The 25,014-nt window shown below is 38.3% G+C and overlaps 1 protein-coding gene across 18 annotated transcripts in view; it reads left to right on the forward strand.

Moving 5' to 3' along the window:
- Window positions 1-25,014, forward strand: part of Anks1b (ankyrin repeat and sterile alpha motif domain containing 1B) — a 1,022,809-nt gene that overhangs the window by 267,321 nt on the left and 730,474 nt on the right. For all 18 annotated transcript variants that reach the window (XM_036169508.1, XM_036169510.1, XM_036169509.1 and 15 more), the window contains exon 9: window positions 8,165-8,308. In XM_036169508.1, coding sequence (XP_036025401.1) covers window positions 8,165-8,308 — 144 coding nt within the window. The remainder of the gene's footprint in view (window positions 1-8,164; window positions 8,309-25,014) is intronic.

Raw genomic sequence — 25,014 nt, forward strand, 5'->3', positions numbered from 1 at the left:
TAAAAAATAAAACTGAAATATCATTCATGATTTTTGTTATACAATTATGTACAGCCCTTAATAAAATTTCTAGGTAGTAAAATTGAAATAATAGTTCATCCATCCAGTACTTCATTTAATATATATTTATTAAGTTTATTAGGAACAACACATTGTACATGATCTAAAAATGGAAAAGACTCTGCTTTCTTTTAAATAAATTAAAATTAAACAGAAAAGTTAGCTACACTTAAATATGGGTGTAAATGATGGTGTGTGCATTTATAACTCTTCATGATAATGATTATAAAACTACCAGTGATGAATATTTTACATGCTAGTCAGGGAAGTAATCCTATCCTGATATAGCCCTACAAAGTAGGAAATATTTGTGTACTTTTTTTACTTTGGCAAGTAAGGAAACTGAGGATTAATGGGATTAAGTATTTAGGTCCAGAGCTAGGACTTAACATGTTCTTGTTTGAGTTCAAAGAAGCCAATGCATTCTGGCACTGTGCCATTTCTTATTTCATGGTATATATGAGATGCTATAATACACATGCTTACATAAGGAATAATGGACATGCAGACATAGTGATGTATTTTCTGTTTGTGAGAAATCCGGAAAATTTTATAAAGGGCAAAATCTGAACTATATTTGAATCGATGGGATTATAAGAAAATACTAGCTAAAGCAATGGTTAATGTTTATTGAAATGCTACTATGGTTCAAGCACTCTATGTCTATTGCCTCATTTGATTGTGAGGAAAAAGAACTGTTGAGTGTTGTTTTTCATTGTATGAAGAAGTCAAGCAAGGCTGAGAGTGGCCAGCTCTCCTGAAAAATGTACAGTTTGAACTTGAATCCAGAACTGTCTAGTTATAAAAGCCATATTTTTAACCCCTGCGATGTGCTGAATAGAGAAGTGAGGTGGAAGGCATGGATAAAGTTTTGGAGTGTCATCAGTCAAAGCTAAACAATTCTACTTGACTAGGGTCTGGATTGAATATAATGGAGTAAACGAAAAAGCTAAGGGAGGGAATTGAGGATACAGATTTGTAATCCCAGCTATTTACAACATGAGTGTGAAGCCAGTTTGGGCACTCAGTGAAAGTTGGATGAGTAGAGAGATTGGGAGGATCTGGGAGGAATTCAGGGAGGGGAAAACATGATCAAAAGATACTGTATAAAAATATAAATAAAGAAGCAAAAGAATCCAAATCATCTAGAAATATTAAACTGCTAACAAACAGCAAATGATAGATAGAAGAAGCAAAACAATTTTTTTTAAATTTGAAAAAAGGGGTCTGGAAGTGGTCATTTTATGGGAGAATACTTGCTCAGTAAACAAGAACTCTAAATTCAATTCCAGTTCTTAGGGAAAAAAAGCTAAAGAATAATTTGGCCATAGAACCTTTAAGATAAATGGAATTATTTGTGTATTATTCATTGTTCAGTGGGAAACAATTGGAGACATATGAACAGGGATGAGGTATAAACAGAATTTTTTAAAGAGAAGATATACAAGGAAGAAGTTAACTGCATAATTGAATATATTAAATGCAGAACCAGAAAATAACAGTTAAAGTAAAATGTTGATTTATGAATATCGCCAGATTTTAGCTGAGCATATAACATTTTATAGTGTCATATAAATCCTTGTCAATGGCCAAGCCAATAAACTAATCATTGGTGAAGGATATGCCTTTGAAGTTTTCAATTAATGTTTTGTGTATGTGCAACAAATTTCTATTAGATTAAAGTTATTTTTCTTTTATTTAAAATGAATTTTTTTTCATACAGTATACTCTGATTAGAGTTTTGCCACCCACTCCTCCTTCCAGTTCCTCTAAACTTTCCATTTTACCTGGATCCACACTCCTGTCTCTTGATAGAAAACCAACAGGAATCTAAAGATTAATAATCAGATAATTAAAAAACAAACAAATTAGAATATGACAAAACAACTAAACAAGAAAAAGCCAAAGAAAAAGCTCAAGAAATGCATGTAGACACAGAGACACACATGTTCACACACTAGGAATCCCACTATAAAGCCCAAACAGGAAGCCATAATATGTATGCAAAAGACCTGTAAGACAGGATAAAAAATGTCTAGACTTAACATTAGAAGACAAAGAATCCCCAAAGATGATGCTGAGTTCATTTTGTGTTGGCCATCTACTTTTGGGAATAGAGGTCTACCCTTAAGACTGGTTTGTTTCCCCAGTGAGACTCCCTGGAGGAAACTTAGCTTTCCTTTGCAAGTGACTATCATTTTTAGGGATGGAGATGTGTGTCCACTTCTCTCAGCTCTAGGACCCCACCTGTCCGGACCCACACAGACCCTATGCATGCTGCCACAGTCTCTGTGAGTCCACATGTGTGCCATGTTGTGTCTAGCAGACTTTGAGTCCTTGATGTCCTCCATCCCTTCTGACTTTTATACTCTTCCCACCTCCTCTTCCACTGAGTGCCCTAAGCCTTGAGGGGAGGGATTTGATGGAGACATCCTTTTAGGGCTGAGTGTTCCAAGTTCTCTCATTCTCTGCACATTGTCTGGCTGTGGCTCTCTGTATTTGTTCACATCTACTTCAGGAGGAAGCTTCTATGATGATGGCCAAACAAGGCATGGATCTATGATTATAGCAGAATGTGGTTAGGAGCCATTTTATTGCTGTGCCTCTTTAACAAACAGTAGTATTTGGTTTTCCCCTAGATCCCTGGCCTATTTAGTCTCAGGTTTTTGCCCACACAATCTGCATTGGTATGGGCTCCATCTTATAGAGGGACCTTAACTTAGATTAGATATTGGGTGGTTGCTCCCACAAGTTTTGTGCCATTATTGCATATCTTGGAGGCAGGTCACTCTTGTAGATTGAAGGGTTTATAGCTGGGCTGGTGTTTACATTTTTTTCTTTGGTAGAATGCAGAGTACCTTCTGGTACCATGAATACCAGTCCTTAGTGGTGAGGGCTTTAGGCAGGCACCGGTTCTGCTTCTCCATGTTCAGTGAGTTGTGTGGGTGTTGTCTTCAGTAATAGGGCCTTACCATCAATAGCCTTAACAATAGCTTGGTTTATTTGGGGATTACCATGGAACCCCTTAGGCCAACAACTCAATTATTTCTGGTACTGGAAGCTTCGTTTGGTGACCAGAGATGTCCAGTTGAAGCTCTGTCTCCTCCATTATTTGGCGATTTTATTTAGAGCATCTTCATATATGTATAGGAAGCTTCTACTGTATTAGGTTTCCATATGATCCCTCAAATGGCCCTTAGTTTTGCTATCTCTCCCTGTATTCCCTTCCTCAGCCCCCTCTTAGCTTGTTTGTTTCTCCCAGTGCAGTCTCCCTTTCCTCCCATCCATTCATAACTAGATTTTCTATTTCCCCTTCCTAGAGAGGTCCAACCCCCTAGTCCTTTACTCTCTACCTGACCTTTGTGGTTATACAGATTGTAGCTTGCCTATCAATGACTTAACAGGTAACTTCCATATATAAACAAATACATACTATTTGCTTTTCTGGGTCTGAGTTACTTCACTCAGGATGATTTTTTTTCTACCTCCATACATTAGATTAATGTTTTAGACTTTGCAAGATAGAGGGTCTGGTCTTCAGAGTGAGAAAGTTAGTGTGATAAACACCTCTTACTGGTTATTTAACAAATATGTATTTAAGAAACTGAGGTTTATATGTACCAAATTACAGAAACTTTCATTGGCTGTTGCAGATGGCAAAATGTTCCCAGAGTTATCATCATATAATAAAAGCATTAAAACAGGCATATTTTGTTTAAAGTACACTACACAAGCCTACTTCTTTTATCTCTTGCTGTTTATAAGGTTATGTGTAAGATAAGAGGTCTTGTAATCTTGCAGTCAAGAAAGGTTTTCAGTCTGGGATTCAGGATTAAACTCTCTTTTTTCCCCCACTTGCCAGTTTTGTGACCTTGGGTTTTACTCGAGTTCTCTGTGCCTCAGTTTTCTTGTTTATAAAGCAAGAGAAAATAGTGTTTGCTTTAAGGGCTGTTTTGTGAATAAGAATAATTAACACAAAATGGTCCCATGATGTTACAAGCCACATAGCAAGTTTTCAGAATAATGTGAGACAATAACTAATTCATTAAGAGACTGTTTAATTGTACTATTCTCTAGTTATTGGCAATTGATAAAGGGAAGCTAAAATGCGGTGTAGGAAAATCAATTTCATTTAAAATGGGAAGAAAAGAACATCTTTAACTTTGCAATCGAGTATCTTTACTTACTCTAATAATGATGATCTGTCAGTATTGTACTGAACACTGCATTCTGAAGAGCTTTACAAAGTTTAGTTTTTTAATTTTAAAAATTCTTAAAGAATATTCTTATGATTCTGTAAGAATTTTATACAGTGTATTTTGCTCATACTCACCCCCCATCTCCTTCCATATCTAGTCCCTTCCCTACATACCTAACCTCTTGAAAAACAAACAAACAAACAAACAAACAAACAAACAAAGACCAATGAGTCCCATTGGTGCTACTCATATACTCTTAGATGTGGGCATCCACAGGAGTATGCTCATCCTACCAGGTACCACATGTTTAAATAAAATGACTTTTCCCAGCAGCTGTTAATTGCCTGTAGCTCTTCAGTTAGGGGTAGGACTTAATGCCTACTTCCTTGTTCCATTCTTGGATTGTTTCTGGCATGGACTTTCACAGTCCAAGCAGTCATATGTGCAACTGCCCTGTTGTGTCTGAAAAATGATTTCCTTGTTAATTATTCATTGCCCATAGTCCCTGAGCCTTGGGAAGATGGCATGTGTTGCAGAAATACCATTTAGAGCTGAGGACTCTACCATGCTTATTCATCTTAATGACATGTGGGTCTCTGTGTTGATTACCATCTACTGCAAAAAGAAGCTCTCTGCTGATGTCTGAGAGATGCACTGATCTACAGGGAAAATAATGAGCCATTAGGAATTAATTAAATGCTATGTCCACTGAAAAGAATGGTAGGTTCTTTCCTAGTCTAGCCACAGGTTCCTAGTCCTGATAATAGTGCTAAGTATGAGTTCCATCTTGTGGATGAGGCCTTTAAACACAATCAGAAAGTGCTTGGTTACATCCATTACCTTCATGCCAATATTGCACCAGTGGGCATATCTTATCAAGCAGGTTATTATTGTAGCTCACAGGGTTCATAGCTGGGTTAAATTCGTGATTAATTTTCTTTTCTGGCAGCATGCATTGCACCATATAGCACTACAAAAGGTAGCCAGTAGGATTCATGCCTCAAGGATTCCCTTCTATACCCTGCCATCCCATCCCACGCCCCATTTAATCCTTTCTGTCCCGTAATTTATATTTTCCCCTTTATGCCACTCTGTTGTATTTCCCTCTCTTAAAAGTTCCCCCAGGATCCCTTACCGACCTCTGGGGGTGTTTCAAATAAAACACAAATATCTAAAGTTTCAAAGCTAGCATCTATAAATGAGAGAAAACATGCAGCATTTGTTTGTTCAGGTCTGGATTTTATTTTACTCAAGCTGAATATTTCCAGCTCCATCCATTTACCTGAAAATTTAATAATTTCATTTTTACCATCTTAATAATATTCCATTATGTAAACATATCACAGCTCCATTATTCATTCATCCATCAATGGGCATCTAGGATGTTTCTAATTCCTGACTGTTGTAAATAAAGCAGCAATGAGCATGATAAGCAAATATTTCTCTATTAGGATATAGAGTCCTTTGGGTATATTCCCAAGAATGAAATAGCCAGAATGTGTGGTAGATCTGTATCTAGCTTTTTTATTTTTATTTTTTTGTTATTTATTATATTTGTGTTTTAATTTTACACATCAGCCATGGGTTCCCCTGTCCTCCCCCCTCCCGCCCCCACCTCCACCTTCACCCCCAGCCCCTCCCCTCCATTCCCATCTTCTCCAGGGCCAAGACTTCCCTGGGGATTCATTTAAACCTGGTGGATTCAGTACAGGCAGGACCAGTCCCCTCCTTCCAGGCTGAGCAAAGTGTCCCTGTGTAAGCCCAAGGTTCCAAACAGCCAGCTCATGCACTAAGGACAGGTCCTGGTTCCACAGCCTGGGTGCCTCCCAAACAGTTCAAAGCTATCCAAAAATGTATCTAGCTTTTTGAGGAACCTCCCCCAGTGACTTACACAGTGGCTGCATCAGTTTGCACTCCCACTAACAGTGAATAAGTGTTCCCTGTTCCCACATCCATGCCAGCATTTCTTGTTATTTTTTAATTTATACATATGTATTTTTAAAATTCAGTCCACTCAGCATTCAGCAGGGCCTTTGGTAATAGACTTTTTCTTTAATTCCTGAAAAGCTTCTTCCATCATTTCCTTGATCTTCTTATCTATATTTTCTTTCTAATGATTATAAAACTCTTGTTGTTACAGTTTGGGGCCTTTTAAAAATTTCCCTATTTTTCTTAATTTCTAATTTCCTTTTTATTCTATCTGTTACAGGATTTAATCAGATTTATTTTCTAGTTCTTCCACTGAAGTACATGTTTGTACTTATATGTGTATGTATATACATGTATGTGTTTACTTATGTTTGGATGCATGTATTTGATGGTATTATTCTATTCTTATTTAATGGGTATCTTCTACCCCCCTAAGGAAAATGTAATTAAAAAACTGTTTGTTTTGTTAGAAACTTTCTTCAAATATATGAGAACCCTTGTTTATATGTAACTGAAACACTAAGAAACATTTTACTATTGGACAGTTGGGGGGGGGGCATTGGCTTCATAGTATTGATAACAACATCGACTTAACCATTTCCTTATTATTTGTCATAGATTATCTTTCTCAGGAAGGTTGTTAGTCCCTTCTCTGTACCAATTACTCTGTAACACAGGCTAGATAACCTTTAAAGAAAAGAGATTTATATTGGCTGATTTTTGTGGTATAAGGTTAAGATGCCATATCTGGTGATGGTTGTCTTGCTGGCAGAGTCCTGAGGCAGAGCAATGCACATGTCAAGAGACAGGCAGCATGTATGTATCTCCTTTTGCTTCCATCTCCTTGAAAATCTACCCATGTTCACTCAGAGGATGTCACCCTAATGACCCTATCCATTCACCTTTCTAAAGCCCCACTTCCAGACTCCATGTATGGATAAAATTTCAACCCTCAATGCTCAGTGGGCATTGAACTACAACATGAGTTTTGGAGGTGATAAATCATATCCAGACCATGCCAAAATTAGTGTCTACGGGGACACATATTCTTGTCCTCTACCTATGAAATGTAAGTCTAGCTATCACAGATGATGAGGCACTTCTGGGAAGCAGTGGGTCAGCTGTGAGTCTTCATTTCCTATAAACAGACGTTAACTCAGGTCTCTTGTGGAGAAGTTAGGCTTGGGATGTGGTCCTTCCGACACTGAGTTTCGATCCTGTTTCAGTGCTGTTCCTCATGGCTTCATGAGCTGTCAGTCTCCCCAACTATTCAACAGTGCAATTGCTTTTCTTTCAAGTTCTTGTTAGCTAATGCCTCCCTGTCTCTTACTTGGGTCACCCGTAATTGTCCGCACATGTTCTTGGTACTGCTCATCCACTTCTGTTTATCTTGTTGCCTTTGTCTCATAGTTTATGAGTTTTTATAAACCTGTTACAGTCACTTTAGTGGGATTTGGGAGGTAGCAAGTGTGAGTGTGTACAGTCAGCACTAGTCTACTTGTAAAATTTTAAAGGTATTATTTATCCCTGTTATATGTTTCATAAATACTTTGTGGGGTTTGCTTTTGGCGCCCTCCATAAAGCATTTCTTACAGTAATTCCTATTGCATTCAAATATTTTATATAAGCCCTCTTGTTGTACTTTCCTTAATTCTATGGGTAAACTTTAATTCCTGACAAACTAAGATTTTTCTCATTTGTTGCTGTTCACATATTTTCTTGGGTCACTATCATGTCCTGTTCCCCATTACAAACTTCATTCATTTACATCTTTCTCACTGACTTTATTCACTTTCAAACTTGAATTGAATGGTGCATAGTTTTGGCCTAGTACAGCCAAAATGTAAAATGGCAAGAAGGCTGGAGTCAGCCGGCCTACTAAGATGCGCAAGTGAGTCAGGTATATGATTGATTGATGTTATGATACATAAATAACACTGATATAATATATTGGTATAATATAAATTTGATTTCAGAGAACTTCATCTACAATAAATTTGTCACCAGGAGAAGTGGAAGAAGAAGAGGAGGATCTAAACACTTGTGGGCCCACGGGACTTTGGGAAGCATTAACTCCTTGTAACGGATGTAGGAACCTTGGCTTTCCCATGCTTGCACAGGTAAAGGTTTGCTTTTATTAAGGTAAAACAAAGCTGTAAGATGGTTGTACATTTATTTGATTCCACCTTTTCCCATGAGAAATGTACTTAGTTAGCTCCCTGTGCACATGAGTGCAGCATATAATGAATTTATACAATTTTTATGTTTTTAAAATTTTTGTTTATGATGCTGAAAGTTTTTCCCTCTTATACATTTTTAATGTTTGTTTCATAAATAAGTCATCTAAAAGAACAACATTTTTAACAAATAGTAAGGTGTGATATAAAGCTATAGTTAGAGGAAGCTATATTAAGATTGTTTAAAAGCATCGATAATGATATATAATTTCTTACCACAATGGAAGCATTATGGGATAATATGAATATATCCTATATCTCACTGGGAAGCTTTTAAAGTGAGAAAAGAGCACTAAAATACTGATTATACATTCATAAACATTTCACTTTTTATTATGGGGCCCAATTTTCAATAATAGAGTTAAGAAATTTAGAACTGAAAACTATTTCTACATGAGATGAGGTAAACTTCATACAGATGAAGATAATGTTAAAATAAGATTGACTATGCTGAAAACGGGTAGAAAACTAATCTAGGACAGATACAAATCATTTTGTCTAGAAATGTGTATCACGGATATAACTTTTGTTTCCTCTGTGTCTGGAAACCATCATTTTTCTCATGGTTATGTCACAGAAAGTTTGACCACAGCCTTCTAATTTCCAATAAGAATTGCTGTGCAAAGCTAAGTAGGAGATTCAACTTGATACATAGCATTTAAAATTCTCCCTAGGACTTTTGTAATATCTGTTATTAAGAAATAATGGACTGTGAGTTTCTGTGAAGGTGGAAGATCAGTTCTTTGATGTTCACAATCTATGGATCATAGAAGTTCTTGTCATAGTCAGAATAGTGATGAACCAGTGGATTGTCTTTACTTAAGGTCTTCTTGCACAGCATAAAAATCTATACCCGGGCTGGAGAGATGACTCAGAGGTTAAGAGCCCCAACTGCTCTTCCAGAGGTCCTGAGTTCAATTCCCAGCAACCACATGGTGGCTCACAACCACCTGTAATGAGATCTGGTGCCCTCTTCTGGCCTGCAAGGACACATGCAGGCAGAACATTGTATATATAAATAAATAAACTAAAAAAAAGAATTATGTTTTTAAAAAAATCTATAACCATATTTACCTAGGTGAAGAGGAAGGGAGAAAGCATAGATTTTTGTTTTATGGATATCCTAATCTGATCAACAGTTTCATGACAATGAACATCTTTGCCTTTTTAAAATAAAGTTTGAGTCTTTGTAAAAGAATGTTTTAAAACTATTTGTGTTATATATCTTAAAAAAGTAGGGCTCTTAGAACAAAAATAAAGCATACAAGCCATTCTTATAACACTGTATCACTTCAATCCTTAATGCTATGACTATATCTGATTTCCCAACACTTTTCTAGTGGCTGCTCTACATATGTTTTAGTGATTTTTTTAAGTATTGGTAGTAACTTTCTTCTGATTCACAATGTTTAAATGCTGGGTTTTTCTTTGACTATTTGTCTATGAAGACCAGCATTGCTTCAATAAATGTCTTAGATGTTCTAGATATTAATATTTCAGTAGTTACATTTATCACAAAGTGTTTCTAATCTTCAGCTTTTCTGTTGTCTTAATTTGTATGTGTGCATAAGTATATTGTGTAGCTTTTTAATATAAAGTTCATTGAACTTTTCAAAGCTTTTTTCCTTTTAGTGTATTGCTTTTAGAATTACTTTCATCTTCAATTACAAATGCTACTCTATATTGGATTTCACTTGTTAATACACAGTTTTCCTTAACTGTCCTATGAGCAATAACATATTCCTCTTACTATATTTCATCCTATGTTTTGGGTTTACATCTAAAGTCTCATTTATTTCTGCTTTCCTAATATGTAAAATGCATGACTTAGTGTTCCTATTATTACTCCATGTTATTATATTAAAACTATTACCTGATTTGATTGTTTGCTTTTTAACTTTTATATTTTATAATTAATATGCCAAGTTTAAAAAGTGTTCTTGTTTGATTTTAATTGCTTCAATATTAAATACACAAATTTACTTGTGATGCAGTATTTTTTAAATTGGATTTAATCTAGCAAACCAGAAATGGAACTCTTACTAAAACTCATCACACATAAGTCTTGGGAATATGTGTTGTGTGTCTGGATACTATTATTCATAGGCTCACTTTCATAAGCATGCATGCACATATAAATGAGCCATATATATATTTATAGGTTTTTATTTCAAAAAGCATGTGAAGGATTTTTACAAATTCACAGTTAAAATACAAACATTTTATTTTATTTTTTATTTTTTCTTTATTAAGAAATTTTCTACTAACTCTACATACCACCCACAGATCCCACCTCCTCTCTCCTCCCATCTCCCAGCCCTCCCTCCCAAGCCACCCCACATCCCCACATCCCCCAAATCAAGGTCTCCCATGGGGAGTCAGCAGAGCCCTGCACACTGAGCCTAGGCAGGTCCAAGCCCCTTCCTACTGTACCAAGGCTGTGCAAGGTGCCACACCACAGGCACCAGATTCTCAAAAGCCTGCCCATGCACCGGGGATGGATCCTGATTTTCTGCCTGGGTGTTCACCAAACAGTTTGAGGCAAACAACCATCTTCAGTATCCAGAGGGCCTCGTCCAGTCCCGTAGGGGCTTCACAGCCACTAGTCCACAGTTCATGGGCCTCCAATAGTGTGGCTGGTCATCTGTGCACTTCTTCCCATCACAAACAAGTATTTTAAATTGTACTTATTATTAGTGTGTGTGGATTTATGCACCATTGTGCATGCATGGAGGTTGAAAGACAACTTTGAGGAATCAGTTTTCTCCTCCTATCTTTATATAGATTCCAGGATAGAGCTCAGGATGCCAGGCTTGCTCACATGGAAGGCACTTTACCCGCTAAGGCATCTTGCTGGTCCTATGTGTGCTTTATACATTTTATAACTTGCATCATCTTTAAGCCACTACTTGTTATTTCATCACAGTGGATTTTCTGAGCATATGATTCAGCCATCCAGAAATAACATGTTTTAAATCTTTAAAAATTATTTATCTTTAATTTATTCAGTATTTCTTAGCATTTTTTGAAGACTTATTTCAGAACTTTAAGGGAACTTTGTGGCTTACTCTAAGAATGTGATGAGCATCCGGGTTTCTGCTCAGAAGCAGAAAGCGAGAAAGCATGTCACCAAAGGGATATAACTCTGAAGAGACAGTGAGTCAGGAAGTCAGTGTTTCTGTTCTAGGGAAGCCGTAGAAAAGAATGCATAGGGATCTTATAGCCATCTGCTCAGTGATTATCCAGGGCCCACTCTGTAGTGAGCTCAGGGTCCCTACCTGCAAGGAGCTGACAGTATGATTGCTTTCCAACTTTTTAGAGCATCATCAGCATCAAATGAAAGGCACTAAAATGAAATAACATGCCAACATACCACTTGAAACAGGTTTTACTTTAAAAATATCAAGGTGTTTAATTTCTTTTCATTTTAGGTGCTTTGCCCAAAGTAACCCATGATTAGATATACTTTCTCAATAATATAACCTTACAATTTTTTAAAACTTAAGCGCCCAACCCACAAAATACTTATTTTTTCATATTTAGAAGCTATTTTTCACATTTCTAGCATAATTTGTGGACCATTAAAGCCAGTATGTACATATCAAGCTTAATGAATAGCTATTTTCTTATAGTCTGCTATGAGTTCCTTTGTGGTTGGTGCCATTAATATGGCACTTTATACATTTTACATGCCCAGATGTATGAATACTATATTCATTGTATAGAACAACTTGTTCTATATTTCATATTACTACTACTTAATTTAATTGAATCTAACTAACATGTATCAAATATATTTTATGTTTAAAGCAAAGCATTCAGCTTCCAAAGCATGACTATTATGGTAAGAATATAGATTCATCTAGTATCCATGTTATGCATACATCTAATACTAAAATGTTTCTAAGCTCAAGCAATATTTTGACTTGTAAAATGAGAATATAGACCCGATTCCCAGTTTGGGTCCAGGTTTTGAAATCCCTTAATATTTCAGAATTTAGTTTTCTTTTTATCTTTCCTCCAATACAAAAATATGCAATAAACAGACTAAATGATAGACACTTTCAAGTTCATGCCTGAGAGTGAATCATACGCTTTTTCATCTTTTCATTGTGACTGGACCAGCATCTCTGCAAACAATTTCTCTTGAACTCATGAAGGGTTAGAATCCTAAACCACATCAGGTGATTAAAGTTCTTAGAAGGTACTAGGATTTAGTGTCACTAGAGGTTTTATATAAAACAAATAAGGTAAGTTGGGCAGTGAATTAGAAGGGAAGCCACAGAATTTCTTTCTGGAAAAGATGACCACATTCGAATCTATTTCTAAACAGTGACAACCACAGAGATTAATATCCTGCTTATACTGTGTACTGTGTGCTAGACATTTCACAGACATCATTTCTATTGTGAAATGCTAGAAATCTCCTTAATGTTATGCTCTTCAAACAATGGTTCGTTTGGCCTTGAGCCTTTTCGAATATCATGCCTGTCCAGAAGTAGGGGTAGGGTGCTCAGCATTCAAGGCTTTCCTGGACACTTATATTCTCCCCAAAGCACCATGGTTTCATCTTCTACTTTGTACAAAGACTTCTGCTGGGTCCTTGATCTCTTCCTCAAATGTGGGTATTCAGGATATCCTTGGCCATGGTGCCTGTAAGATTTCCTTGGTGACTTCAGGAAAGTAAACAAGGTTTCCCCAGTGAAACCTTATATCTGAAGAAGGCCACAGTGTAAGATAAAAATGAATGGCCAGGAGCAATAAGCATCACTAAAGCTTTTTTGTGGATTCTTATCCGGACAGACTTCAAGGGAAACAGCTTGGTTAGTTCTAAGATGTTTGTATGCTTATCTCTTTTCAGCACGGCATGGCCATAACTGGCCAAGTCCTCACAGACAGCAGCTGAGTTGGCTAGAAGCATATTATCAAATAGTTTGAAACTGAGGCTGGTATGATCAATGCCTGCAATGCCTACAATCACCATTCAAGCATGGTTGTATGTGTGAATCACTGTGCCTCTTTTGCTGGTCTGGATGAAGTCATTATTATTATTATTATTATTATTATTATTATTATTATTATTTTGTTATTTTTTTTGAGACAGGGTTTCTCTGTAGCTTTGGAGGCTGTCCTGGAACTCGCTTTGTAGACCAGGCTGGCCTCGAATTCACAGAGATCCACCTGCCTCTGCCTCCTGAGTGCTTGGATTACAGGTGTGAGCCACCACCACCCAGCTTATGAAGTCATTCTTTAATATCACTGTGTACTTGAAGATGGCAATTCCTCTCTGTACTGTTCCTGTTGCATTTCTATGCAGAGCGTAAAACATGCTCATGGTAGGGCTGCTTTGGGCTGTTTCATTTGCTAATAGACTGTCCATTGGTGGCTGTCTTTGATCAAGACAATTCTAAGAGCCTATGCCACACTTTTCTAAATATATTTCCAGGGCATCCTGCTCCTCTGGCCTCTCTGGCAAGTGGAGAGTTGGTTGACTTCTTCTACAGCTTTTTCTGTCTCTGGGTGACTGAGGACCTTCTGGGAACTTTTAAGCAAGCACTCAGCTATGCACACAGTTAGGCCCTTGGATCCAGGCAAAGCTCTGCCTAATAGGTAAGGTATGGGGGCACATAAGTATCAGGCCATTGTAGATATGACACCCTCCCCTCATTGGTAGGTTGTGCAGATATGAGTCCTGAAATAGGAGAACCAACATTGGGCCTAAATCCTGACTCCCAAGAGTTCTGCACTCTGATTCCAAAATTTCAACTGCCAATCATACTCTTTTCCTCTTCCCTCTGACACTTTGCATCCATTTTCTCTTAAACAAACTATACAAATCCTTCTCTTTTATCCCCATCAATTGCAATCTGTACTTCACATACACCCTGTGACTGTGTTACCCAGTGGCCTCTCCATTGGCTAGGGACAGTATCTTTTTACATCCAATCATACAGTTTACTGTGGCCTGCACCACCTCACCACATGTCCATAGCCTAACAAACTCACCCCGGTATATCTATCTGAATGTCTTAATACAAACTGCGCATGTCTTTAAAGTAGGGTCAGGTGAGCTATTAGGTATAAATATTCCATTGTAATAAAATATCTGCTATACATATTCTTTTATCCAGCACTTTTAGTCATGGGCATTTACCTTGGAGACAATTGGAGAATTTGGTGGACAGAGTACCAGAGGTTCATCAGTGTAGTGGAATAGTCATAGATTTTCATGATAAACAAGATTCATATCCTCAACAGGCAGGTAGTTAAATAAATTTGGAATGCTCCATTATGGAGAATCTGCAGCCATAGAAATGATTATCTAGCTCCCTATTTATTGACAACTTTTCTTTAAAAATAAAAATAAACAGGTTTCAAACTAGTAATATAAATATGATCAAATTTACAGAAAATCACCCACATCTGTGTTTGGATAAGCACTTGTATTCATTCAGTGGGCTGTTTATCTTGCAGTGATGTGGTTCTTATTTTCATCTTGATAGTTTCTATTTTTATTAAAAAATAGTACTGGGAAAAATAAAGCTGTAATTATTAGCAATGTGCTTTCTTACAGCCAATACATTTTCTGTTTCGACTTGTCACCAAACTGGCAATATTTTAAGGATTTTATGTAGACACCTGTGGCCTGACTACATAGTGAAAATGGAGTTGAATATCATATCTGTTCTCTGTTGTTCACCAACTGTCAGGTTCTTTTTAAAAATTATGAGGAACCTTGCCAGCTATTGTAAATATTATCAATTAAATAACTGTCATATTTCTATTGACATGGTAGTCTTCCTGATAGCACACCATGCACACCAATACTTTGTTTCTACAGGTGAACACAAATACAGTTTTTTTCATGTTGAAAATATATGGTTATTTCTGACCATATGGGTACTTTGCTTCTAATTAGTGAGGGGCTTATTCACATAGGAACAGGTATCCTTACTGGACTTTCCAAAGTCCTTGTATCCTAATTTCCACGTGAATTCTATGTTATTTACTGTATAATGAACAAGAACAACAAGACTAATAGACATTTAATAAATTGACATCTTAAAACATCAGAGTGCCTTTTTCCCCTAAACTTTTTTAAAAAAGATTTATTTATTTATTTGGTTTTTTGAGACAGGATTTCTCTGTGTAGCTTTGTGCCTTTCCTGGATCTCGTTCTGTAGACCAGGCTGGCCTTGAACTCACAAAGATCCGCTTGGCTCTGCCTCCTGAGTGCTGGGATTAAAGGTGTGTGCCACCACCACCCGGTGCCTTTTTTTTTTTTTAAACAGGAATAACTAGAAAATAGCATTGGGTGTTGGCTAATTTACAGTCTTAAAATATTATAGAAATACTGATCCTCTTGAAATAACTTCTATCATGCACAAATGTGAAGATATTTATCTTTGAGTTTGTGAGAGCACTGAGTTAGTTTTCTCATCTGGAGGGAAACAAAAGCACATCACTTGTAGACCTATACATGTGCATATTTTATAAACCAATAATTAGACCAAAGACCATACATCTTCTTTCACTTGACTTGATAACCATCATGTGCAGTGCCCTGACAAATGTGTCTCTGTTTTTATGAATCTGATTAAGTTCCTGAAATTCCTGAAGTTGTTAGAAAACTACCTCACCAGCATTTATGTCCATGTTTGAGCAACTCAGATGACTGAGTAAAAATCTGTTTGAACTTGCTTGGTGTAAGAATCATTTCATGTGAAGGCAGAGGCTGTCTCTCTTGCACTTGGAGCAGATTTTCACATGGCTACCACTAGATAGTCCCCAAATTATGTTCTCCTCTACATTAGAATTCAATTCACCGGGTTAATCATTTAACTTCTTTGAGTTTTATATTTTTTCATACCCTTAAAATTGAGATGATCCTTTAGATACCAGCTCAGAATAGTTATAGTTTTGCCATGGAGGTTTGACTTTTATCCCTCCTGTAATAAAACTATAATATGATGAGACTTTCTGAATAGCAATCAAGAGTCAAGGTACTATTCAAGCAATAGCCTTGGAAATTGTGTAGTTCAGTATTGTAATAATAGAATCCTCTTCTGTTTCTGTACTCTTTTTATTGAAACTTTTAATAGACTCAATAATTAACAGGTAGAAAGAACAAGATGTTACTTCTATATAATGGTTAGGATATGGGGGCAGTACTTAAATTAACTTGAATTGAGTATGTGACTTAAACATTAACATAGACACACTAATAATAAACATGGCTGTTGCACAATAATTTGTACCAAAGATTTTACTTTCCTACTCTTCACAACATGTACGTTATGTCACTTATGCGTCAAAGGTATTTGCAGATGGTGAACTTAAGTTTCTTGAATGGAGGTTCAGTGTAATCACGGTGGTGTTCATGGAGGAAGGTAGGAGGACAAAAGACAGAAGATATGGTGTTGGGAGAAGTCAGAGTGGTGCAGTACTGACAGAGTAAGGCAACCTCTAGACATTAGAAAACAGAAAGCAGGTTATCTCGTCAATCACCTAGAGTGAATTAACCCTGCCAACACCATGAACTCAGTGCAGTGAGAACTGTTAGACTCCTGATGTGGAGAACTGTTAAGAGAATACAATACACTTTGTTAATCTACTAAGCATGTGATTATACACCCACCCCATAAGGATGGCTTTGAGATTGAATGTTAGGTGAAGTTCTAGAACAATTTGCAGGAGCATGTTCCAGCCTACATTCTCTAGAACAAAAATAGTTCAGTATCAAACATTCTGCTGGTTAGTAGGTGTAAAGTGGTATAGTGGAGAAAGTCTGTATTTCTTAGAGAATACCTAAATTGTTATAAGTAGAATGCTTGTAGAAACAATGAATGTGAAAGGTTTTAGAGGTTAGCATTCAGAAGAAATTGATGACAATTTTAGAGGAGATGTACATTACAGAATATATGAATCACCATTGACAGGATGTTGGTAGACATGCAAATGTTAAAGGTGTTATTGCAAGTTCTTGCAAGTAATGAAAAGTACATCACCAAAAAATGGAAGGGAGAGAGATACTTTTGATGCTGTAGTAGAAAGTATAGGAGGATGGCGTTTTACAGGTGACTAGTAAATGATGAACTCGGCTCATTAGCTGGGTAGAATGCTATACAGTGTTGAAGGTATGGCCTGCTTTTTTTTTCTCTGCCCACAGTGAATGTAAGAGATAAGAGATAAACTTTTAACTAAAAAGGAACTTGGCATTTATGACTACAATATGCTTAAGCTCCCCAGACTTGAAAAGATGCTAATATTTAGAGATTCATTGTCAAGAAAGGATATGATGGAGAGAGGGCCAAAGAGGTGCCTAGATAATTTTCTTCTACTGCCTCAGTAAGATTAAAAACAACACTGAGGCTTTGAAATCACACAGGCCTATCATCTGTGTTCTCCTCAGATATCTCCACATAACCCAGAGATGAGACCATCAGGAAATGTGTGTGGTGTACATAGAACTACAAATCTTCTGAGAAGGTTGTAACAGCAGAAATACTCACAGCTAGTATCTAAAGGGAGAGACAGAGGGCAAAAAGAGACAAAACATGTGGATTCCCAAACTTCTACAGACAAGGAGCAGGCTTACAAAGCTTCTCAGGTTCAGACATGCACCAACCTTTATGAAACAGGAAGGGTAGAGAGGGGCTGGATGCAGAAGGATTCTCCAGAGGTTGTGTACATAGTGGCTTTTGTCTGTTTGGATTTGTAAAACTGCTTTTGGCCATCAGGCTCCCCTTTGCCTTCTGTTTCTTCCTCTAAAGGAATATAGATGTGTATAATATTATGTTATTCGTATTTACATGTATATATGTGTGTCTGTACAAATGTATACTGTGTGTGTGTGTGTGTGTGTGTGTGTGTGTGCGTGTGCGTGTGCGTGTGCGTGTGCGTGTGTGCGCGCGCGCATTGCCTGTGGAGGCCAGAAGAGGACACCAGATCTCCTGGAGTTGGATTTGCAGGTAGCGGTGGACCATTGTAGGTGCTGGGGACTAGACTCTGTCCTTCAGCAGAGCAGTAAATGCTCACACCTCCAAGCCACCTCTTTAGCTCCGTGCTGTTTAAATCACACCGGTAATTCTCCCTTGGTTTGCACTGTGGCTGTTTCGTTGCTCAGCTGTTGCTCATCTGCTGCTATATCCCGCCCTTTAGTTTTAGGAGACATGGTCTTTCTCTGTAGCCAGTCCAGGCTTTGAAGTCTTGATCCTTCTGCCTCAGCTTCCAGAGTGCGGGGCTCCCAGGTGTTCACCACACCTAGGTTCTGTTTTCATTTTAAGATGTGGTTTGGTGTCCTGAGCTACAGAAGCACCCTTCCATTGTAAAGAAATGGGAATAACACAGTATAATGAAAAGACATTAGAAAGATCTAGGCTTTGGCCTTAGCTTTGTAACTTACTAGGTATGTGCTATCTTTTTTCAGTCATATAACCTGTCTTTTGCTTTTTAGTTATCTTCAAAAGAGAGACTTTATACTTATTTGAAAGGTTGATATGAAAGTTAGAGAATGTGTTTAAACACATAATAAGGGCCAGACCATATTAGGGCCTCAACAAATGGTAGCTAGGTTGCTGTTATTATTTTGCTCCCTTTGAATGTGTATACCAATATGCCTTTTAAGAATTCACACAATCTTATTCCACTATCTCCAGAAACAAAAGCACATTCCTCAAACTCCTGGCTTTCCCTTGTATAAGCTGTAGGACCTCCGTGATCAATCTCTTTAAATCTTACTTTTATCATTTGTAAAATTGGAAGAATCCTAGCTGTAATGCTTGCAGCTCAGAAGGAAAGGTATCCTGGCACCTGGGAGCCACAAAATCACGCCACACAACAAACCTCACACAAGAGATTTCTGGGGAGGGAGAAAACCAGGAGGGTGGCTGTCTCTGCTTCAGAGAGAAACAGCAGCAAACTGAACAGGATACAGGGTTTATATAGTTTCTTGAGAAGGGGGTGGAACTTTCCAGGGTGGAGATTGGTGGGGTGTCATGTCCAGAGATTGGGCTTTTTACTCTGTAGGGTTGGGGCAGGATCCAACAGTGAGGGAAGTTAGAGTATTCTCTGGGTGGAAGCTGACAGAATCCTTGGAGGCTGTGCCTGGCCTGGCCACTGATGTGGCTCGAGAGGCTTACAGTAGCCTTTGCATCCTAGAGGAAAAATGAGGAATCAGTGACAAGATTCTGTGTACTATGTGCTTAACATATTGTCCAGAAGTGTCATATGCCTGGCAAAGCTTAGCTATAGCCACAAAATCACAATAGAACATTTCTAGCTGGAATCCAGACAAAATTCTAGAGTGCCAGGTCCCAAACCCTTAAGCTGGAAGCATGATTGCATGATTTCACAGATACCTTTTAGGTGCATAAACAGTTCCTTTCTCAGAAACTGAAGCGTCCATTAAGGTAGCTGTAGAATCGTGCTGAATTTTAGAAACTACCTTCTAAGTGGGGTGTGTGGCCTCTGTAGTCTGTGAAATGGCAACTTCTTCCACATGTTGGTGAACCACCAGCTGCTGCCCAGCTACTCACGTTAACAGGCCGAACTCAAATGCTATTTTCTTCTGAAAGTGCATCTCCATCTTCCTCACCCAGAGATGGTTTCATTTGCCTTAATTACAGAATGGGAAAAGAGCGTCACCACATCTGGCAGAGGGCTGATCTCCAGAATGTATAAAGAACTCAAGAAACTAGACATCAAATACCAAATAATTTAGTTTAAAAATGGGGCACACATCTAAACAGAATTCTCAACAGAAGAATCTCAAGTGGCTGAAATACACTGTAATTGATCAACAGCCTTAGGAAAATGCAAACCAAAATGACTCTGAGATACCAACCTTTCACCTTTCAGAATGGCTAGGATCAAAAACACTGATGGCTTATTGGAAATTCTGTTAGAGACGTTTCAAGAGAATTGCTCCTCACTAAGTTTGAGGAGAGGACTAGGCGCACGCTCGTGTGAGGATGGCATTCAGCTACTGAGAGAGAAAAAGTGAAGAGAGGGAGGGAGAGGGGGGAATGGCTGAGAAGAGTGAAAGTAAGTGGTAAGGCAGAGAAAAAGCAGAGGACTGCAGGCTGCATTGGGAATTCTTGGCTACACGTGATGCATTGATTTTTCAAATATGCAGTCAGGATGGGAATACAAGGCAGCAACTGGAGCAATTTGTCAATGTCACTTGACTGTGGAAGGAAAATTACAAAGCCTTCCACGGCCTTGATGTGCCATTTTTCATTGCAACAGGTGGACAGATGGCTACCTAAAATATGCTGGAAAAGGTTTTTAGGGATGGCTTGTTTTCTGATAACTAAGTTTCTAATTTATTCATAACTTGTTTTGTGTTTTAGTAACATACTGTAGCTAAGAAATCCCTAAGACTTATTTCACTTGTGAATGTAGCTCCCCCACCTCAAGTCAGATCGTTTTGTGTTGCTAGAGAAGGAAATATATCACCATGTAGTCGATACAACAAAGCAATCAAATACCTTATAGAAGGAATTTAAATGTATTTCAATTGTGATCATAAATGCTCCAGTTTCAACAATTAATTCCTCTTAGGGCTGAGTAAGAAGTTGCCTGTCATGTCACAGACTAGATCACAGAGCCAAGTGTCTACTTCCCACAAGAAGATTATTTTGGATGAATCTCCTCAGACTGACCCACCATGGAAGCCACATTTGTTCAGGGTTCTGTTATTGAACACTATCAGTCCATTGCCTTTCTTATGCTCATCAGACTCAGTTCCTATATCTTCCCTTACTCTCTACTGTCAATGATGAGCAAGATCCTTCTATGCCAGTGGTTTTTCAACCTTTGTAATGATGCTACCCTTCATACAGTTACTCATGTTATGGTGACCTCCACCTTAAAATTATTTTCATTTCTACTTCATAACTGTAATTTTGCTACTGTTATGAATCATAATGTAAGTATCTGTGTTTTCTAGTCATCTTAGGTGACCCCTGTGAGAAGATCATTCAACTCCAAAAGGGTCATGTCCCACAGGTTGAGAAACATTGCTGTATGCTCATCTTTGTGAACATGTTCCTCTCATACAAGCTTTCTTTAAAAAGACCTATGTACTGATGTATGTTAATTTACATTGGCTGCACTGTTACCATTAAAGTGGTATGAAAGGGAAACAAATTATGTCTTCAGTGATTTACTCTGTCTTAAAAAAATAAGGTGGAGGGAAATAATGGAAAACACCTGAAGTGAATCTCTAGTCTGCACATGTATATGCATGTACACATCCAACATCTCATACACACATACATCATCATCAACAACAACAAAAACCACACACACACACACACACACACACACACACACACACACACGCACACACACATTTTCACTTTGTGAATTCTGGAACACCTGAGAGTGTTGCTACCAGCTTATGATGGGAAAAGGATGAGCAATGGGAGAAATATGATGAAAGCTATGAACGTGGTCACTGTGGAGTGCCTTTTAGTTTTACATACACCAAGCAGAGATATCCAACAAGAACAGCTGCCCAGGTACACAGCCAGATGCTGAATAAGAAGTAATAAAAAAGATATGCAGAAATAGAGAAAGGTTAAAGCCCAGAGGCAAAAGGTAGATGTACTAATTTAAGAAAAGATGGTTAGAAACAAGCCAAGCTAAGGCCAGGCATTTATAAGTAATGAGCCTTCATGTGATTTATTTGGGAGCTGGGTGGCAGGTCACCCAAAGAGGTAAAGAGTAAAACAACCAACAACAGACACTTATAAGCAGAGAATGCATCTTTACTGTGCTTCCATCACAGAGGTCTCTGTGTTACCCGACACCTGGTTGGCTTATTCCCTGAAGGCTTTCTTTGCCCTCCATGGGGCTGTGGGTGAGCTAGATCCCTGACAGCTCTCTAGGACCTGCTTTGCCACCCACAGATGCTTAACTAACACAGCCCAGAGCAGTGGAAGTCACCCATCTTTTAGCACTGAAATACTAAAAGAATAATTGCTGAACTTTTCAGATGAAACCCAGTTTATTCTAAATATATTAGAGAGTCACAATGGAGCAAAGAATGTGGTCACACGTGATACAAGTGTGGATACAAACAGGGGAAAACTACCTTTGATCTAATTGTAAAAATCAAGTTAAAGCATCCTATTGAAATGAGGTAGTAGAAGAAAGAGCATGGCTTCCTGTCTGGCATGCATTCAGTGCTAAAGCCATCTCTGAGGCTAGACTTGCTTCTCACTGGCTGGGTGACCTTGGACCAATTCCTTCAGCTCTGTGTCCTTAGCTGTACTACTTCATGGAGTTGTTAGGGATATAAAATGAGAGAAAATATAGAAAGTGCTTAGAACTGTGCCTGGTGCATGATGGCTTTTGTGTGTGTGTGTGTGTGTGTGTGTGTGTGTGTGTGTGTGTGTGTGTGTCTGTTTCAGAATGAAACAGAAAGCAAGCTATGGCAATCAGAGTACACCATGCCTTCATTGAAATGACAGCTACCAAATTTAAGATAAGAACTTGGCTCATTTACTCCTCATTTCTGTTTTATTCAAACCTATACATTTTATGAATTTATTTTGGGCTTAAGAAAAGCTATTCAGAACACACTTCCCAAATTCAACTAAATACTGCTGGTATTTTTTAATCGTCAGTTTTTCGCTAATCATCTTCTAGAAGCCTCCTGAGTGCTAAATCATGAATTATATAGTATGCTCTTGCCAGTAAAATACAGTTAGTATAGATATTCAGAAAGTTTAAAAGAGAGCTTCTCACTTATGAAGACTTAATCGTAAGAATAATGGTTTCATTTGAAAATCAAAAATTCAGCCCCTCCTTAGTCTTGTTTTAAATAATAATTTCCTGTGACGTATCTTAGTTTTATTCCATGACTCCTCAAATCACACCAATCTTCCTTATGAACTCTGTCCACCCATGTGGTACCTCATTGAGGGTTCAGTCTCTAATGTCTTCATCAAGTCACTATTGTTTTTAAAAAGGTATTTAAAATAATTCCAATGGACCCCTTATTGCAGTGCAACTGTGTGCATTTTAAGTGAGGTGGGGGAGTCTGAAGGCTAGCGGGGGGGGGGTTCTGAAGGCTAGCCCCGGCTGGCTCAAGCACCCCAGCACCTGCTGTCTTACTTGTCATTGAAGCTTCAAGAAGAAATTTCAGAGCTAATCCAGCTGGGCCTATTGATCATTGGGTCATGAGTCCATCCTTACCCCTGCAACCATGATTCACCTGAAGATGTGCTAAGGAGAGGGGAAAACTAATTCTACCCTTTCAAGGAGTCACATATTTATCAGCATTTCCACCATGCAGTACTGCCACACCTGCCAGCTCTTCTGAGTCCTAATTCAGACAAGTCAGAACTCTAAACCACCAAATCCAGACTCAGAAAAGCATAACTTTGCCTTTACCTTCATTCTATGGGTAAGAGTTCTTTCCTATACTGGCCAAAGCCTAAACGTGCTTTCCCCAACACTCTGGGATTTCTTACTTTTCTCTGAGGCTGCCCCACTCCACAGCCTGCCAGCATCCAGTGCTAATGCCCATTTTGAGTATGTGTAGGGCTTACCTACCAACCCGCCTGGAGTTCTACGTGGACCTCCTGGTTTATAGTGTTAAAATCACTGACTCTGTCATGTGAGAGCTGCAGAATTAACTGCTGCCAAAGATCTCTAAGTGGCGCTGAGCTTGCAATTTGTGTGTGAAACACAGAAAAGACCAACAGAAGTCTTAACCCACCCATAGCCAGTAGGCTAAATGCAACTGAGCCATTCCCTTCCTTAACAAGCCTTACTGCAAATTGGAGTTCTTGTAAGATGGTATCCTGAGAGCAAATGGAACTTGAGTTTGTAAATTTATAACCTTCAAAGCCAATAAAAATGTATATAACTATTAACCTAAATTTGTCATGCCCAATAGAATGAAAGATTAATTAACGGTGGTAGCTACTTTTGCTGCCAGGGTCTCCACTGTGCTAGCTGTAGTAACCAGTTATGAAGTGGCAATCCCAGAAACAGTAGTAATGGTGGTTGTCACTGTTATAACAGCAACAATAGCAGCAGCAATGTCAAATTCTCTTCTGGAGCTTGTGGGTATCCATTGGCATGGACACAACTCCAGAAACATGAACCACTGAGGCCCATTATTCTTGATCCCAGCACTACTTAAGCTGGCAGCTCTGCAAAAGAACAACTAAGAACCATAAAGGAAAACCAGGTTGCTTACAAGGAGCAGAACTAATGGTCTCATAATGGCTACATTTTTTAAAAAAGTAAGTGTTTTACCTGCAAGTAACGTACCATGTACATACATGCAGGGCTTGTAGAGGCCAGAGGAGGGTGTCAAGATCCCCAGGAACTGGAGTAGTAGTTGGCTGTGTGCCCCCATGTGGGTGCTGGGAACCAAACCCAGGTCATCCTGGTTAAAAGCAGCCAGTGCTGTCCCTGCAGGCCCAGGGTGAGGACTTAAAACTGAGGTGTCAATAGTACGTGGCTCCATTTCTGTGACCTGGAAGAAGCAGCTTGCTTTTTTAACAAAGCCCAGCTACCTCCAGCTTTGTATATGCTTATTAAAATGGCAATTAAATGGTAATTAA

The sequence above is a fragment of the Onychomys torridus genome, chromosome 20, assembly GCF_903995425.1.
Source record: "Onychomys torridus chromosome 20, mOncTor1.1, whole genome shotgun sequence".
In the NCBI taxonomy this organism is placed as follows: Eukaryota; Metazoa; Chordata; class Mammalia; order Rodentia; family Cricetidae; genus Onychomys; species Onychomys torridus.